This window comes from Elephas maximus, chromosome 15 (genome assembly GCF_024166365.1).
Source record: "Elephas maximus indicus isolate mEleMax1 chromosome 15, mEleMax1 primary haplotype, whole genome shotgun sequence".
NCBI classification, from domain to species: Eukaryota; Metazoa; Chordata; class Mammalia; order Proboscidea; family Elephantidae; genus Elephas; species Elephas maximus.
The window spans coordinates 44,092,877-44,112,080 of NC_064833.1; the positions used below are offsets into that span (position 1 = coordinate 44,092,877).

The window sequence follows — 19,204 nt, forward strand, 5'->3', positions numbered from 1 at the left end:
AACTCAAAAAACAAGAGTCAGAATGGTTGCACGACTTGGAATGTAATCAGTGTCACTCAATTGTACATGTAGAAATTGTTGAATTGATATATGTTCTGCTGTGTATATTCTCAACAACATCAAAAATAAAATTAATTATATTTAAAGAAATAAAACCTATGGAGCACAGTTCTACTCTGATACACATGGGGTGGCCATGAATTGAATGTGACTGCAGGGCAATTGATGGTATGATTAGGGTTGGGGCAACATGTCTTCCAGTTAGTGCCACCTTGAGGCAGGTACAGGAAGGGGATTAGAAGGGGATCTGTGCCACTGATAAAGGATGGAGGGGGGAGAATTTGAAGGGTTCCATTGAGCTTATGCTCCTGGGTGCAGTACTCCCTGCTGCTTCAACTCTACCTGTTGGCGTCATTGCCTGGAAGGACTCTGGCTGAAAAATGTCCTTCGTTCACTCTCCTGGTGGCCTGAGAGCCTTGGCTCGGGATTGCATTCTGCTAATTAGATAGCTCTCCCTGCCCTTTGCCATAGCCCAGGAAGGTTGAGGCTGTCCAGAGTTCGTAGTGGCTAGAGACAACTGTGGTCACTATTGTTGCATGCTTAAAATCCTCCAAGGGCTCTGTCATGGATTGAATTGTGTCCCCAAAAATGTGTGTCAAGTTGGCTAGGCCATGATTCCCAGTATTGTGTGATTGTCCACCATTTTGTCATCTGATGTGATTTTCCTATGTATTGTAAACACTACCTCTGTGATGTTAATAAGTTAGGATTAGAGGCAGTTATGTTAATGAGGCAGGACACAATCTAAAGATTAGGTTGTATATTAAGTCAATCTCTTTCAAGATATAAAAGAGAAAAGCGAGCTGAGAGACATGGGGACCTCATACCACCAAGAAAACAATGGCGGCAGTAGAGAGCATCCTTTTGGACCTGAGGTTCCTGTGCTGAGAAACTCCTAGATCAGGGGAAGATTGATGACAACAACTTTCCCCTAGAACCCACAGAGAGAGAGAAAGCCTTTCTCTAGAGTTGGCACCTTAAGTTTGGACTTCTAGCCTCCTAAACTGTGAGAGAATAAATTTTTCTTTATTAAAGCCATCCATTTGTGGTATTTCTGTTATAACTGCACTAGATGACTCAGACAGGCTCCCTAACCCTAGAAAATAAAGCCCAAACTCTTTTTCAAAGCCCCCAAGGTCCTAAATGATCTGGTTCCCACCTCCTCCAGCTTTGTCTCCTGCTCAGACCACCCACCTTACAGATTGCCTGGCAGTTGCCAATTCCATCCATAACTCAGTTCTACCTCCATGCTTTCTCCTCAGTGCGCTCCAGCCTGTTCATGCCTCCAGGCTCTGCATGGTCTTCAACTTCACTGGGAATGCTTCTCTTAGACCAGCAGGATCCCTAGTGGCCCGTGATGGAGTCCCTGAGTGGTGCAAAGGGTTAGCACTTGCAGTTAAGCACTCGACTACTAGCCAAAAGGTTGGTGGTTCAAACCCATCCAGAGCAGCCTGGAAAGAAAGTTCTGGCGATCTGCTTCCAAAAGCTTACAACCCTGAAAACTCTACGGTACTCCATTCTACTCAGCAACACACTGGGTGGCTATGAGCTGGACTGGACTCCACGGTCACTAATTTGGTTTTTGTTTTTTTCAGGAGCCTCGAGGCTCTTTGAAGGAGCCCTGGTGGCACAGTGGTTAAAGTACTTGGCTGCTAACTGAAAGGTTGGCGGTTCGAATCCACCAGTCGCTCCTTGGGAGAAATATGTGGCAGCCTGCTACCGCAAAGATTACACCTTGAGAACCCTGGGGGTCAGTGCTTCTCTGTTCTACACGGTCAGCTCGAAGGCAGTGGGTTCACTTTTGGTTCTGGAGACTCTTTGAGAGAATCCATGAGGTCAAAATGATTTTCATAGTAACAGTATGAAACACTGAACAGTTATATTTGGCTAATATTATTTTTTTTATCTGTATGATAAAACACTAAACACTAATAATATTTGCCTTTTTGTTACTCTCATCCTCTCACAAGTATACAGACTATGAAAAGTTTACTGATACGATTTTAGACCACACAATTGCAACTAACCCTTAAGAAACTATCATTTGTCAAGTTTTGGTGTGATATCAAAGAAGAATATCCACAATTATCTGAAAAGGCCATTAAAATACTCTTCTTTTTCCCAACTGCATATCTATGAGGCCATAATTTCTTCATATAGACCAACCAAACAACATTTCCCAACAGACTGAATGGAGAAGATAAGAGAATCCAGCTGCCATCTATTAAACCAGACATTAAAGAAATTTGTAAAAACATAACACAGTGCTACTCCTCTAATTTTAATTTTCTAAATTTTGGAAAACATAGTTTCTTATACAAATGTTTTATTTATGTTAACATGGATTTACTATTATTTTTAAATTAACTAATAAATAGATTTTTTAAACATTCTCTGTTTCAATCTCTAATCCAGTAAATACCGATAGACCTAACCCACATAAACAAAATCTCTTTGGAATCCTCAACAACTATTGAGTGTAAAAGGGTCCTGACAGCAAAAAGTTTGAGAACCACTGCCGTATACCACACCCACTCAGCAGTCATGGACGAGCTGTAACTTGGACAGGACTCTATCGTTGTACACTGATTCCACCAAATTAATTATCTTGTTACATGTCTGTCTCCTCCACTATACTGTGGTCCTCCTGATGGTGGTTATTCATCTTAAATCCCCCGTGTCTGGTACAGAGTAAAAATTCCAGATGAACGCATGAGGTAAGAGGTAAACCCACACGGACTGACATCACAGGCAGACACGTGGACGGCCTGCAAATGGTCATAGGATGGGCGTATAATACATGCATTTTTTTTTACATGCATTTTTTTAACTGGTTCAAGTTGTTACTTGGACTCTGATCTGAATTTAGACATAAAATATAAACATAAAAAAGAATAAACATCAAATTCAAACAAAAATGGACCTAAGAAACAACTCTGCTCCTTCCTTTCTGTTAAAACTTTCATCGAAAGGAAATTCAGAGACATCCTAGTAAATCAGTCACTAGTGAAATACATCATGCTGGTGGATACCATAAACACAGCCTCAGTGCTTTGCCATAAACAAGTGAAATGTGACCTGGGCCATGTTCCGAACACAGAAACCAAAAAGTGAAGAAAAGCAAACAGCCATAAAACACAAGGCACCATATTGGAATAATGAAATGGAGGTCATATTAATCACTGCAAAGACTACCAGAGAACCATGGCCTCTCCATCTGTGTTCCCCGTCAAAGTAAGACCAAGAGCAGATTTCACATGAGAATCCAGCCCAAAGTTGTAAAGTTCATGATTCTCACTCAACCCCATTCCTAAGCCAAGCAGCCCGCCAGCAGGTCTGGGAGCAGCTACTTGCAGGACTTATGGAACAGAGAGGTGAATGCAACCAGCACCCCAATTCCAGTCCTAGGGGTGGGGGATACGTGCCTGTGTCCCGTTCTCCCCTTTACACATTCTCCAGAAACAGACGGCAATGCTGGATACTGGAGTTTATGCCTTTTGGCAAAACAGGCTTCCATTTCTTACCTCAGAAGACAAGGGGCTTCCACTTCAGAACCTGAGGTTTGAAGGCTCTGGGGTGTGTACAGGCATGTGTGTGCGTGAGACAGAGAGAGTGTGTGAAGGTGTGTGCATGTATGTGTGTGAGAGTGAAGGTATCTGTGTGAGGGGGCGAATATGACAGAGAGAGAGAGAGAGCAATTTGGAGCCAAGCAGAGTATTTTTTTTCCACACGAGTGAGGTGGCTCATCTTGAAAGCAGCCCTGTCAGAAATCCAAGTATGCAAATCAGTGGTGGTGATCTGGGAATCAGGCATTTCCAGTTCTATACACGCATGTCTATGATCATCTTAAAATGAGTTTTTTAAAACCCCTTTAATCAACCTAACTAAACATTTCCCAGTCCTTTTCGAACTTACAGAAGTCTTACATCACTATGAAAACAGGCACTCACAGGCAGGGGCGGGTTAACCAGTAAGCAAGGTACACGTGGGCATACATTAAGCAAGGTACGCACGGGCTTACTTGTGCTTGCTTACTTACGTGTGGTGCACAGTTTCACCTGTTTTTGGTGAGAAACAGGTGAAATCGTGCCGTTTCACCTGTTTTGGTGAAAAACAGGTAAAATTGTTCACTACACATTAGTAAGCAAGCACAAGTAGGCCCGTGTGTACTTTGTTTATTAGGTAATCCATCCCTGCTCTCAGGAGACTGAAGACACAGGAAACTTGGTGTCATGGGTCATTGTTTAGGTCAACACCAGAAAAAATTCTGGCTTCTCAAAACAAAGTTCGTGCCCTAAGTGTAATTTCAGAAGCTGAGACTGCCTGGTCACTAGGCAGTTCCCTCAGTGGTCTTCATAGGTGGTAGAGTCTAACCACTGGCCTAAAAGATGTAAATGGAAAATACAGTTTCAAAGAAAACAGCGTTGTGGAATGATTGTTGTGGGAAAGCTATTATGCATTACATACCTACTATTCACATTTTATAGATGAGGAAATTGAACCTCAGAGAGGTTATGCTGCCTAAATACACACATCTTGTAAGTAACATAACTAGGACTTGAACCCAAGTCTATGCCAAAAGCCATTCCCTTCCCATTGGTCAACCTCCCCATTACCTCCTCACCCTAGACTTATCAGAGCCCATATTTAGAACTTAACCAATTTATCTATGTTCTGTGTGTTTTCACAGCATCTCATTTCTCTCAGAGGAGAGGATGGCAAAAAAAAAATCGTCTGAAGAAAACATGTTCACTGGGTCAGAATAATAGACCCCTGACATTTTCCATTCGTAATATCTTGATTCAGCTCATAGTATCCTCACTTCTCTTCTGTGTCTGCCCTCCGCCCCCCCATAAGCCTGCTTGCTCTTTTTCTCATTCTGCCATGCAAGGAGGCATTATTAACACAGATTTAGCTGAACAGATCCAATAAAGAATTCTCATAACACCTTTGCCCAGATAAATCCAACAAGGGCCTTTACAGATGAAAAATCTTGCCCTGCATATTGGAGAAAAGTCGTAAGCCTCAGATTAAACTGAAGGCTTTAAAAGAGAAGAGGTTAAATTTCATTTTGAAAACCTATGTAGGAGCACACCTTCAACTCAGGATGCACTCATTGCCAGTGAGAACTCCCACCCCCGGCACACCCAGCCAAGGACCCAGAGACAAGAGCCCTCCCCTCTCCTGGCGTCACCCCTGGTCCTCTGTGGTCCTCCTTTAGCCACGCCACCCTGCCCTTCTGCAGGTGGAGCCCTCATCACTCACCCAGGAGGGCCGTCTGGGGGTGGGTCCGAGTGTGTCTCCCTCTGGAGATGGACCTCGAGCGCGGCCGCTCCCTGGCCTCAGCGGGGAGGAGGAGGACCTGTCCGAAGATCAGCAGAAGGCAGCCCAACAGCATCTTTTCCATTTTCGAGAAGAGGTTGAGGAGCAAGCCTGTGACAAACACAAGATGAGAGGGGGCAGGGTGAGCTCTCCGGGTCTCCCTGAACTCCAGGTGCTGCAGATCTGCCGCCCACCTTTTCACCTTTCAAACATGCCACGTGCACTTAAGATGCCATTTGTACGTTTGACCCGTAAGGACTTAAGTAACCCCCGTTGGTGGGTTTTTCTAGGGTACTCTGAGCCAGGCATGCACAGTTGTAATTTTTCGTTGCTTTAGTCATCATAAGGCTGAATGGAAAACTTGAAACAAAAATTCCATCTTGAACTCTCTTATCAGTTAGCTCAAAAAAGTTGTCCATTGTCCCGTTCTGTATCTTGGATTTGAAATGGAAAAACTATCTGAGGGCTCCAAGTAACACTATTCCTTATGTCTAATAAAGCGGATGGCATAAAATAATATATATGAATTTCTTAAAGAGTTCACGTCTAGCTGACATCAGGTAGCATCACAGAGCCAGCCTCCCAGCCACCCACCTACGATATTAACTCTTTAGTTGCTATTTGTTAAACAGTATATCAGCCCTTTTTACGCCTCTGGTCCTCCTAGGGTAGTACATTATTCCGGTTCTAGTGCATTTAGCATAAAGGTGGGTCCCTTTTGAAATGTGTGAAGCTCAGCAGACTGGAGTTGGAATCTCACCGTTGTGTACGTTGAGCATTCTATTAGGTGATGCTTCCTGAATGTGTTCGTTTTATAAACTTTTCCCCTTTTTTTTTTCTCCCTGAATTTCTGTGTGGTAAGGCTTGCAAGCATAATTATGGCTTCCCTGTGTGATAGTTAGGGAGCCCTGATGGGTTTGTTTTGGTTTTTCTGAGTCATATTTGGAAAACCAGAAGTTCCTCGTGTCATCTGATAGAAAGGCGCCCACAATAAATTCTCTATTTAGCTCTTATTGGTATATTGTCATACCACAGATCGGGGGCACCAGAGCGCCACTCGCCTTATCGGTGTCTTGTATTCGCAGATCAAATTTCTCAAAATCCATATTACCAACCCAAAATTTAAACACACACAATTAGTAAGCATGTGTTCCAATACTGAAAACACACGTCATCAAAAAAGTTTTTTGAAAAATAAAAATTTGGTAATGAAAGGATTTTAAGAGGGAACATGATGCAGTGTTAAGAGTTTGAATCCTGGGTCCAACACTTGCTAGCTGTTTGTGACTTTGGGTAATCTATCAGATTATGAGAATAATATTAGCACATACTTTGTAGGGAGAATTGAATGAGCTAATACACGTAAAGCATTTATAGTAGTGCCTGGCACGTAAATGTTAAATGTGTTTAAAAAAAAAAAAAAAGGAAAGAAAGAAAAATAAGCAAACCCTGCTCCCTATGCTAGGGCACCAGAGAGGAACAGGATCAAACCCCATGTTGACCAAGAAGCTCTCAGATGCATAAACAGTTACAACCCTGAGTTGAGTCTCAGGGTACCTACAGGGCATTTCAAACAAAGTAGCACTGCCTTTACTTGTTGTCTGGCCACCAGCTGGCATGGAGCAGGGAAGATTCTAATCAGGGAACATGGTCAGATCCATTTTTTCCCAGGACAGCAGATGCTACCAGATCTCAGATCCCCTTAGAATGGAACTTTTCACAGGGAACGTACTTGGCAACACAGTGAATGACAGTGAATGATGTCAAGACAATTATGACAAAACCACCACGCCTGACAAAACCTCATGGACAAGGCAATATCTTCGGGCTGGGTTTAACTTTATTCTTCCATAATCTCTGCATATAATGGGTGTTATAGCAATTTATTAATTTCTATAAATTGGTTGGGGAGGAGGGAATATTTATGGAAGAACAACATTTAAGCAGTATCATTTGTATTTAAAATCTTTACTAAGCTCTTATCTCGTGTTTGACAATTTCACCTAATTTATTTCATTTAGTCCTTAGAGCTGAGACAGAGCCCCCACAGTGCTGCATTAAAACTCCTGTTTTCTTTGCTGGGATTCCTTCGCTCCCCACCCCTCTAGCTTTGCATTTCTAACTTGCTTTTGATTGGAAGTTATGTTTAAGCCCCATTGCGCCTGCCTAGTATGATTAACAATGTTGCTGACGTAACTTGTATGAACTTCCTACTTGGAAACCCCTTAAAAGTAACTTTTCTCCTCACCCTCTGGGAGCAGTCTTGGCAGCAGCAGCTCTGACTGACTCCTTTTCCTTGCACAACAAAATAAAGGTGATTTTCCTGTTCTCTCACCTTGGTCTCTCATTTATTGGCCAATAGGAGGCATGCCGAACAAGATCCTGGGGTTTCCACCTAGTAACACAGACTCGAGGGCACTGGTTCACAGAAATATTTCTGCTTTTTAGAGATAAGAAAACTGAGGCTCAGAGAAGTTCAGTAACTTGACCAACGTCACACAGCTGAAGTGGTAAAGTAGGGATTCACACCCAGGGATAGCAGGCCCATTTGTCAATTCATTGACTAGCAGAAAAACAATTAGCCGAAAGTCAAAGCCACAGAAGTCAGTTCATGAAAGGCCATAGCTGTTTCACCGTCAGAGGCAGGGACAGGCACAGCAGGGTCTGGAGTAGGGACCATTTCCTGAAACTTAAAAGAAATACTCAATAATTCTGTGAACTGTTTGTTCAGCAAATCAATTTCAGGAATTGACCTGGTGATGAAGCTTAGCCTGCTGTCCTTCAAAGTCCACGGTTTTTCATATTCCCTGTATTGAGCTAGCTCACTTTTCACTACCCATTAAAATTATATAATAATAATAAAACAAAGTCAAACCTGTTGCCGTCGAATCGATTCCGACTTATATTGATCCTATAGGACAGATTAGAATTGCCCTATAGGGTTTCCAAGAAGTGGCTGGTGGATTTGAACCACTGAATTTTTGGATAGGGGCCAAGCTATTAGCCACTGTGCCACTATCCAATACAATAATAATAATAAAAAAAATAGTGAACATTTATTCAGAGTTTACTATGTGCCAGGCACCGGACCAAGTCCTTCAAATGTATTAAGTCATTTAATTCTTACAGTAACAAAGAAGTAACTCGCCCAAGCTTACATGGCTCATAGGGAGTGACGCTCTAGGGCACAGATGCTCCTTATGGATTACTTCTGCCCAATCCTTTTAGGATGGGCCTCTATTCATAGCTTTAACCCTGAGGTTTCTTCTGAGAAAAGTAAAAACACTTAGAAGATTTTGCCTCTTCCTCTTCTCTTAAACCTACTCATTACCTTATTTTATATGCCATTAAAAGTTTACTACCTCATTTACAAGTGATTTATTAGTTTAATGCTATCCCCGCTCCTCCAAACCGGGCAAATACAAAGTCCATGCTGATTTTTTCAAAATATAAACCACATGCTCTCAGACCTACTTCCATCCTGACACATATAAACTTAAATCCAAATATTTATAATATGATGTAGGGGATAATCATCATTTCCAAAAAAACAAACATCACTGCATGTGGTTTGGGCTTACCGTGGATTTCAAGAAGAGTCAGTGTTTTTCAAGGGTTCATTTTGAACCAAAAGCCACTAACCGTAGGTGAAGAATAAAAAAAAAAAAAAAAGCCAAACCCATTGAGTTGATTCTGACTCATAGCGACCCTATAGGACAGAGAAAAACTGCCCCAAAGAGTTTTCAAGGAGCACCTGGTAGATTTGAACTGCAGACCTTTTGGTTAGCAGCCATAGATCTTAACCACTACACCAATAGAGTTAAAAAATAAACAGAACCAAACACAGCTGCATAACTCTGGGCAGGTTACTCACCCTCTCCATCTCCATTTCCTCATCTATAAAATGAGGATAATAATAGACCTGATTGTTGTACGGATTAAATCAGTTCAAATATATAAAGCTCTTAGAACAGTGCTTGGCACAATAGTAAGAACTCAATAAATGATATTAATCAATTATTATTATTATTACCATTTTGAATCAAACCAATTAATATGAAGTATACATTGTTAATTTTGTTATACTACACTATTTAATATACATAACTTTTGCTCTTACTTATGAATACTATAATAAAACAATAACATACTAATTCATGATTTTTAAATATACTACATTGTTGTTGTTCTTAGCGACCCTATGTACAACAAAATACTGCCTAGTCTTGCACCAACATCACAATCCTTGTTATGCTTGAGCCCATCATTGCAGCCACTGGATCAATTCACCTCATTGAGAATCTTTCTCTCTTTTGCTGACCCTCTACTTTACCAAGCATGACGTCCTTCTGCAGGGACTGTACCTCCCGACAACATGTCCGAAGTATGAGATGATCTCGTCATCCTTGCTTCTAAGGAGCATTCTGGCTGTACTTCTTCCAAAACAGATTTGTTTGTTCTTCTAGCACTCCGTGGTGTATTCAATATTCTTTGCAACATCATATTCAAAGGCATCAATTCTTGTTAGGTCTTTCGTATTCATAGTCCAGCTTTCCCATGCATATGAGGCGACTGAAAATACCATGGCTTGTTATAGGCGCACTTTAGTCCTTAAAGTGACATCTTTGCTTTTTAACACTTTAAAAGCGTCTTTTGCAGCAGATTTGCCCAATGTAATATGCCATTTGATTTCTCCACTGATTATTCCATGGGCGTTGATTGTGGATCCAGGTAAAATGAAGTCCTTGACAATTTCAATATTTTCTCCTTTTATTATGATGTTGCTTATTGGTCTTGTTGTGAGGATTTTTGTTTTCTTTATGTTGAGGTATAACCCACACTGAAGGCTGTAGTCTTTGATCTTCATCAGTAAGTGCTTCAAGTCCTCAACACTTTCAGCAAGCAAGGTTGTGTCATCTGCATATCGCAGGTTGTTAATGAGTCTTCCTCCAATCCTAATGCTCTATTCTGCTTCATATAGTCCAGCTTCTCAGATTATTTACTCAGCATACAGATTGAATAGGTATGGTGAAAGGATATAACCCTGATGCACACCTTTCCTCGTATTAAACCATGCAGTATCCCCTTGTTTTGTTCGAACAACTGTCTTTTGGTCTAAGTACAGGTTCCTCAGGAGCACAATTAAGTATTCTGGAATTCCTATTCTTCACAAAGTTATCCATGATTTTTTACGACCCACACAGTCAAATGCCTTTGCATAGTCAATAAAACACAGGTAAACATCTTTCTGACAGTCTCTGCTTTCAGCCATGATCCATTTGACATCAGCAATGATATCCCTGGTGCCACATCCTCTTCTGAATTAGGCTTGAATTTCTGGCAGTTCCCTGTTGATGTACTGCTGCAACCGTTTTTTGAATTATCTTCAGCAAAATTTTACTTGTATATATTAATGATATTGTTCAATAATTTCCACATTCTATTGGATCACCTTTCTTTGGAATAGGCATGTATATGGATCTCTTCCAGTTGGTTGGCCAGGTAGTTGTCTTCCAAATTTCTTGGCATCACCTTTCTTTGGAATAGGCATGTATATGGATCTCTTCCAGTTGGTTGGCCAGGTAGTTGTCTTCCAAATTTCTTGGCATAGAAGAGTGATCACCACCAGCACTGCATCTGTTTGTTGAAACACCTCTATTGGTATTCCATCAATTCCTGGAGCCTTGTTTTTTGCCATTCTCTTCAGTTCAGCTTGGACTTTTTCCTTTAATATCATCAGTTCTTGATTATATGCTAAGTCCTGAAATGGTTAAACGTCAACCAATTTTTTCTGGTACAGTGACTCTGTATTCTGTCCATCTTCTGTTGATGCTTCCTGCATCATTCAATGTTTTGTCCATAGACTCCTTCAATATTGCAACTCAAGGCTTGAATTTTTTCTTCAGTTATTTCAGCTTGAGAAATGTCAGGTGTGTTCTTCCCTTTTGTTTTTCTAACTCCAGATATTTACGCATTTCATTATAATACTTTACTTTTTCTTCTCGAGCCATCATTTGAAATCTTCTGTTCAGCTCTTTTGCTTCATCATTTCTTCCATTCACTTTAGCTGGTCTATATTCAAGAGCAAGTTTTGAAGCCTCTTCTGACATCCAGTGAAAATGTTATGAATAGCAATGGAACAGTGTCTGATATACTGCTGGGTGATGAGCCCCTCAAGTAGGAAGGCACTCAAAAGATGACTGAGGAAGAGCTACCTCCTCAAAGCAGAGTTGACCTTAATGATGTGGATGAGACCAAGCTTTCAGGACATTCATTTGCTGATGTGGCAAGACTCAAAATGAGAAGAAACAGCTGTAAACATCCATTAATAATCAGAATGTGAAATGTACAGAGTATGAATCTAGGAAAATTAGAAGTCTTCAAAAATGAAATGGAACTATCTTAGGCGTTAATGAGCTGAAATGGACTGGTATTGGTCATTCTGAATCAGTCAGTCATATGGTCTTCTATGCCAGGAATGACAAATTGAAGAGGAATGGCAGTACATTTATTGTCAGAAAGAATATTTCAAGATCTATCTTGAAGTAAAATGCTGTCAATGACAGTATAATACCCATATGCCTATAAGGAAGACCAGTTAACACAACTATTATTCAAATTATGCACCAACCACTAATGCCAAAGATGAGGAAACTGAAGATTTTTATCAGTTTCTGCAGTCTGAAATTGATCAAACATGGAATTGAGATGCATTGATAATTACTGGTGACTGGAATGCAAAAGCTGGAAACAAAGGAGGATTGGTAATTAGGAAGTGTGGTCTTGGTGACAGAAACTATGCTGGAGATGACACGATAGAATTTTGCAAGACCATGGACTTCTTCATTTCGAACACCATTTTCAACAACATAAACGATGACTATACAGGTGGACCTCACCAGATGGAATACATTGGACTACATCTGTGGAAAGAGACGACGGAGAAGCTCAATATCATCAGTCAGAACAAGGTCAGGGGCCAACTGTGGAACAGACCATCAATTGCTCAGATGCAAGTTCAAGTTGAAGCTGAAGAAAATTAAAACAAGTTCATGAGAGGCAAAACACAAACTTGAATATACTCCACTTGAATCTAAAGATCATCTCAAGAATAGATATGACACATTGAACATTAATGACCAAAGACCAGACGACTTGTGGGATGACATCAAGGACATCATACATGAAGAAAGTAAAAGGTCATTAAAAAGACAGAAAATACTACATTAGTATATAAAATTATTTAAAACGTTCCTTTTTTTTGGAATGGCAAGACAAGCTACAAACTGGTAGATAATATTTGCAAAACATATATCTAATAAATGATTTATAGCCAGAATATATTTTAAAAACTTTAACAACTCAATAAAAGCGTATAAAAGATTTGGACACTTCACCAAAGAAGATATGAGGATGACAAATAAGCACAGGAAAAGGTGTTCAACATCTTTACTCATTAGGAAAATACAATTTAACACCACAATAAGATTCTATGACAAACTCACTAGAACAGCTAAAATTAAAAAGAATGACATTACTGAATGTTGGCAAGGATGTGGAGAAACAGGAACTCTCATATACTGCTGGTAAGAATGAAAACGTTGCGGCCACTTTGGGAAACAGCTTGGCAGTTTCTCATGAAGTTGAACATGTTATTGTTGTGAGGTGCCATCCGGTGAGTTCCGACTCATAGAGACCCTCTGTACAACAGAACAAAACACTGCCAAGTCCAGCACCAGCCTCACAATCATTACGCTTGAGCCCACATTTGCAGCTACTGTGTCAACCCTCCTTATTGAGTGTCTTCTTCTTTGTTGAAGACCCTCAACTCTACCAAGCATGATGTCCTTTGCCAGGGACTGGTCCATCCTAAAAACATGTCCAAAGTAGGTAAGACAAAGTCTCACCATCCTCATGTCTAAGGAGCATTCTGGCTGTACTTCTTTCAAGACACATTTGTTCGTTCTTCTGGCAGTAGATGATATATTCAATATTCTTCGTCAACATCATAACTCAAAGGCATGGATTCTTCTTTGGTTTTCCTTACTCATTGTCCAGCTTTCACATGCATATGAGGGGATTGAACACACCATGGCTTGGGACAGGCACACTTTAGTCCTTAAAGTGACATCTTTGCTTTTTAACACTTTAAAGAGATCATTTGAAGCAGAGTTTCTCAATGCAATGCATCGCTTGATTTCTTCACTGCTGCTACCATGGCTGTTGATTGTGGATCCAAGTAAAATGAAATCCTTGACAACTTCAACCTTTTCTCCATTTATCACGATGTTGCTTATTGGTCCAATTGTGAGGACTTTTGTTTTCTTTATATAGAGGTGTAATCCATACTGAAGGCTGTAGTCTTTGATATCCGTCTGCAAGTACTTCAAGTCCTCTTCACTTTCAGCAAGCAAGGTTGTGTCATCTGCACAACACAGGCGTTTAATGAGTATTCCTCCAATCCTGATGCCCCATTCTTCTTCATATAGTCCAGCTTCTCAGATCATTTGCTCAGCATACAGATTGAATAAGTATGGTGAATGAATACAATCCTGACACACACATTTCCTGACTTTAAACCAAGAAGTATCCCCTTGTTCTGTTCGAATGACTGCCTCTTGGTCTAAGTACAGATTCCTTATAAGCAAACAAAATGTCCTGGAATTCCTATTCTTTGCAATGCTATCCATAATTTGTTATGATTCACACAGATGAATGCCTTGTGTGATACTAATGACATTGTTCAATTATTTCCACATTCTGTTGGATCACCTTTCTTTGGAGTGGGTACAATATGGATCTCCTCCAGTTGGTTGGCCAGGCGCTGTCTTCCAAGTTTCTTGGAATAGACAAGTGATCATCTTCAGCACTGCCTCCACTTGCTGAAACATCTCAGTTGGCATTCCATCATATCCTGGAGCCTTGTTTTTTTGCCATTGGCTTCAGTGCCACTTGGACTTCTTCCTTCAATACCATTGGTTCTTGATCTACACAACCTCCTGAAATGGTTGAATGTTGACCAATTATTTTTGGTACGGTGCCTCTGTGTGTTTCTTCCATCTTCTTTTGATGCTTCCTGTGTCGTTTAGTATTTTCCCCACTGAATCCTTCAATATTGCAATTTGAAGCTTGAATTTTTTCTTCAGTTCTTTCAGCTTGAGAAATGCCAAGCATGTTCTTCCCTCTGGGTTTTCTATCTCCAGGTCTTTGCACATTTTATTAAACATACACTTGCCAAATGACACTGAATAGGATGACCAACTGTCCTGGTTTGCCCAAGACTACCCCAGTTTTAACACTGAAAGACCCACATCCTGGAAACCCTTGTTGTTAGTTGTTGTTGTTAGGTGACATTGAGTCAGTTCCAACTCATAACGACCCCATGTACAACAGAATGAAACATTGCCCCGTCCTTCGCCATCCTCACAATCATTGTTATGCTTAAGCCCATTGTTGCAGCCACTGTGTCAAACCATCTCGTTGAGGGTCTTCCTCTTTTTCCCTGACCCTCTACTTTACCAAGCATGATGTCCTTCTTCAGAGACTGATCCCTCCTGACAACACGTCCAAAGTATGTGAGACATAGTCTCGTCATCCTTGCTTTTAAGGAACAGCCTCATTGTACTTCTTCCAAGATGGATTTGTTCATTCTTTTGTCAGTCCATCCTATATTCATTATTCTTCTCCAACACCACAATTCAAAGGCGTCAATTCTTCTTCAGCCTTCCTTATTCATCGTCCAGCTTTCTCATGCACAAGAGGTGATTGAAAACACCATGGCTGGGGTCAAGCACACCTTAGTCTTCAAGGTGACATCTTTGCTTTTCAACACTTTAAAGAGGTCTTTTGCAGCAAATTTGCCCAATGCAGTGCATCTTTTAATTTCTTGACTGCTGCTTCCATTGGTGTTGACTGTGTGGGAAATCCCTTAGTCCTGGGCACACTGTGATGTTTCATCTCCCTACCATCAGCCCCACTCCTAAGTATTTACCCCAAAGATAATGAAAGTACCCCAAAGATAATGAAAGCATTCCCATACAAATACTTATATCTGAATGCTCACAGCAGCTTTATTCGTAAAAGCCCAAACTGGAAACAACCCAAATACCCATCAACTGGGGAACAGATAAACTAATCGTGGTATATTTGTACAACAGAATTCTACTCAGCAATGGAAGGAATGATCTACTAGATGAATCTGAAAATAGTTATGCTAAATGAAAGGAAGACACAAAAAGACCATATACTGAACAACTTTATTTATATGACATTTGATAAAGGACATAACTATACAACAGAAAGCAGTTCAGTGGTTCCAGGGCTGGGGGTGGGAGATGGGAATGGGTATTAGATAATTTTGGGAGTGATGGAAATGTTCTGTATCATGAGTACGGTGGAAGTTACATGACTATACACTTGTCAAAATTCATCAAGTCATACACTTAAAATATTTTATTGTATGTAAAGCATACTTTTAAAAGCTGTTTAAAAAAAAAAACCTAAAGAAAGGGAAGAAAAAGATACCATATACATACCAACTTAAACAAAACCAGTATGGCAATGTTAATATCACATAAGATGAGATTTTTCTTTTAATGCAATGGCAGTGAAACAAGAAAAAACAAGACAGTGCATGTAACCCATCTCAATGGTTTTTCTCAGTTTGGCATTCAAAAGCTGCTAGCATTTGAAGGCCCCACGCGTCTGACAGTTTGTTGTACTGTGGGGGCTTGCATGTTGCTATGATGCTGGAAGCTATGCTACTGGTATTCAAATATCAGTAGGGTCACCCATGGTGGACAGGCTTCAGCTGAGCTTCCAGATTAAGCAGGCTAGGAAGAACGACCAGGCAGTCTTGTGAATAGCAGCAGGGCATTGTCCAACATAGTGCCAGAAGATGAGACCCTCAGGTTGAAAGGCACTCAAAAGATGACTGGGGAAGAGCTGCCTCATCAAAGTAGAGTGAACCTTAATGATGTGGATGGAATCAAGCCTTCGGACCTTCATTTGCTGATGAGGCACGAATCAAAATGAGAAGAAAAAATTACAAACATCCATTAAAAATCAGAATGTGGAATGTACAATGTACGAATCTAGAAAATTGGGAATTGTCAAAAGTGAAATGGAATGCATAAACATTGATATCCTAGGCATTAGTGAGCTGAAATGGATTTGTATTGACCATTTTGAATCAGACGATCATATGGTCTACTATGCCAGGAAGGACAAATTGAAGAGGAATGGCGTCACATTCACCATCAAAAAGAACATTTCAAGATCTGTCCTTAAGTATAATGCTGTCAGTGACAGGATAATATCCATACACCTGCAAGGAAGACCAGTTAATAGACTTATTATGCAAATTTATGTACCAACCACTAAAGCCAAAGATGGAGAAATTGAAGGTTTTTTTATCAGCTTCGGCAGTCTGAAATTAATAGAACATGCAATCAGGATGCATTGATAATTACTGGTGATTGGAATGCTAAAATTGGAAACAAATAAGAAGTATCAGTAGTAGAAAAATATGGCCTTGGTGACAGAAACTATGCCAGAGATGGCATGATAGAATTTTGTAAGACCAACGACTTCTTCATTGCAAATACCTTTTTTCAACAACATAAACGGCAACTACACATGTGGACCTCGTGGAATGCACAAGAATCAAATTGACTACATCTGTGGAAAGAGACAATGGAAAAGCTCAATATTGTCTGTCAGAATAAGGCCAGGGGTCGAATGCAGAACAGACCATCAGTTGCTCATAAGCAAGTTCATGTTGAATCTGAAGAAAATTAGAACAAGTCCATGAAAGCCAAAGTACGACCTTGAGTATATCCCACCTGAATTTAGAGACCACCTCAAGAACAGATTTGACACACTGAACACTGATGACCAGACAAGTTGTGGAATGAAATCAAGGACATCATACATGAAGAAAGCAAGAGGTCATTAAAAACACAGGAAAGAAAGAAAAAAACAAAATGGATGTCAGAAGAGACTCTGAAACTTGCTCTTGAATGACCAGTAGCTAAAGTGAACAGAAGAAATGATGAAATAAAAGAGCTGGACAGAACATTTCAAAGGGCAGCTGGAGAAGACAAACTATTATAATGACAACCTGAAAAGACTTGGAGTTAGAAAACCAAAATGGAAGAACGCACTCGGCATTTCTCAAGCTGAAAGAACTGAAGAAAAAATTCAAGCCTCCAGTTGCAACAGTGAAGGATTCTATGGGTAAAATATTTAACGACACAGGAAGCATCAAAAGAAGATTAAAGGAATACACAGGATCACTGTACCAAAAAGAACTGGTTGATGTTCAACCATTTCAGGAGGTACATATAAGGAGGAACCAATGATATTGAAGGAAAAAGTCCAAGCTGCACTGAAGGCATTACTGAAAAACAAGGCTCCAGGAACTGATGGAATACCAATTGAAATGTTTCAACAAATAGATGCAGCACTGGAAGTGCTCACTCGTCTAAGCCAAGAAATTTAAAAGATAGCTACCAGGCAACAGACTGGAAGAGATCCACATTTATGCCTATTCCAGGGAAAGATGATCCAACCAACCAAAGAAATTATCAAACAATACCATTAATATCACACACAAGTAAAATTTTGCTGAAGATAATTCAAAATCAGTTGCAGCAGTACATCAACAGGGAACTGCCAGAAATTCAAGCCCGATTCAGAAGAGGACGTGAAACCAGGGATATCATTGCTGATGTCACATGGATTCTGGCTGAAAGCAGAGAATATCAGAAACGTGTTTACCTGTGTTTTACTGACTATGCAAAGGCATTCGACTGTGTGGATCATAATAAATTGTGGATAACTTTTGAAGAATGGGAATTCCAGAACACTTCATCGTGTTCATGAGGAACCTGTACACGTAGACCAAGAGGCAGTCTTTCGAAAAGAACAAGAGGATATTTTGTGGTCTAAAGTCAGGAAAGGTGTGCATCAGGGTTGTATCCATTCACCATACTTATTCCTTCTGTATGCTGAGGAAATAATCCAAGCTGTACTATATGAAGAAGAATGGGGCATCAGGATTGGAGAAATACTCATCAACAGCCTGTGTTAGGCAAATGACACAAAAGGAAACCTCGTACCCATTAAGCAGTCACTCTATTCATCCCACCACCAGCCCCTGGCAACCACTAATCGGCTTTCACTTCTGGATTTACCTATTCTAGATATTTCATGGGGTCGCTATGAGTCGGAATCAACTCGACGGCACTGGGTTTGGTTTGGTTTTTGGTTTAGATATTTCATATAAATACCATCATATATATGTGGCCTTTTGTGTCTGGACTCTTTCACTTAGCATAATGTTTTCAAGGTTCATTCATGTTGTAGCATGTATCAGTACTTCATTTCTTTTCAGGACCGAATAATATTCCATTGTATGGATATACCGCATTTTGTTTATCCATTTGTCATTTGATAGACATTTGGGTTGTTTCTATCTTCCGGCTACTGTGAAGAGTGTTGTCATGAAAATTTGTCTACAAGTTTTTGTTTGAACACCTATTTTCACTTCTTTTATGTATATATCTAGGAGTGGAATTGCTGGGTCATATCATAATTCTATGTTTAACTTACTAAGGAACTGCCAAACTGTTTTCCACAGCGGCTGCATCATTTTATTTTCCCAGCAGCAACGTTTGAGGGTTCCAATTTCTCCTCGTGACTCCTGGCTTCTTGAACGTAAACCAGAAATAAACTTCCATCTTTAAGCCACTGTCATTTTGGGCTTTTTTCTGTAACTTGCAACTGAACCTAATCTTGATTAATAGACTGTTTAAGTTTC

General features: G+C 40.2%; 1 protein-coding gene across 3 annotated transcripts in view; it reads right to left on the minus strand.

The window, feature by feature from the left end:
• Positions 1 to 19,204, minus strand: part of MATN2 (matrilin 2) — a 181,010-nt gene that overhangs the window by 156,932 nt on the left and 4,874 nt on the right. For all 3 annotated transcript variants that reach the window (XM_049853537.1, XM_049853536.1, XM_049853535.1), the window contains exon 2: positions 5,326 to 5,493. In XM_049853537.1, coding sequence (XP_049709494.1) covers positions 5,326 to 5,467 — 142 coding nt within the window. In that variant the 5' untranslated portion in view covers positions 5,468 to 5,493. The remainder of the gene's footprint in view (positions 1 to 5,325; positions 5,494 to 19,204) is intronic.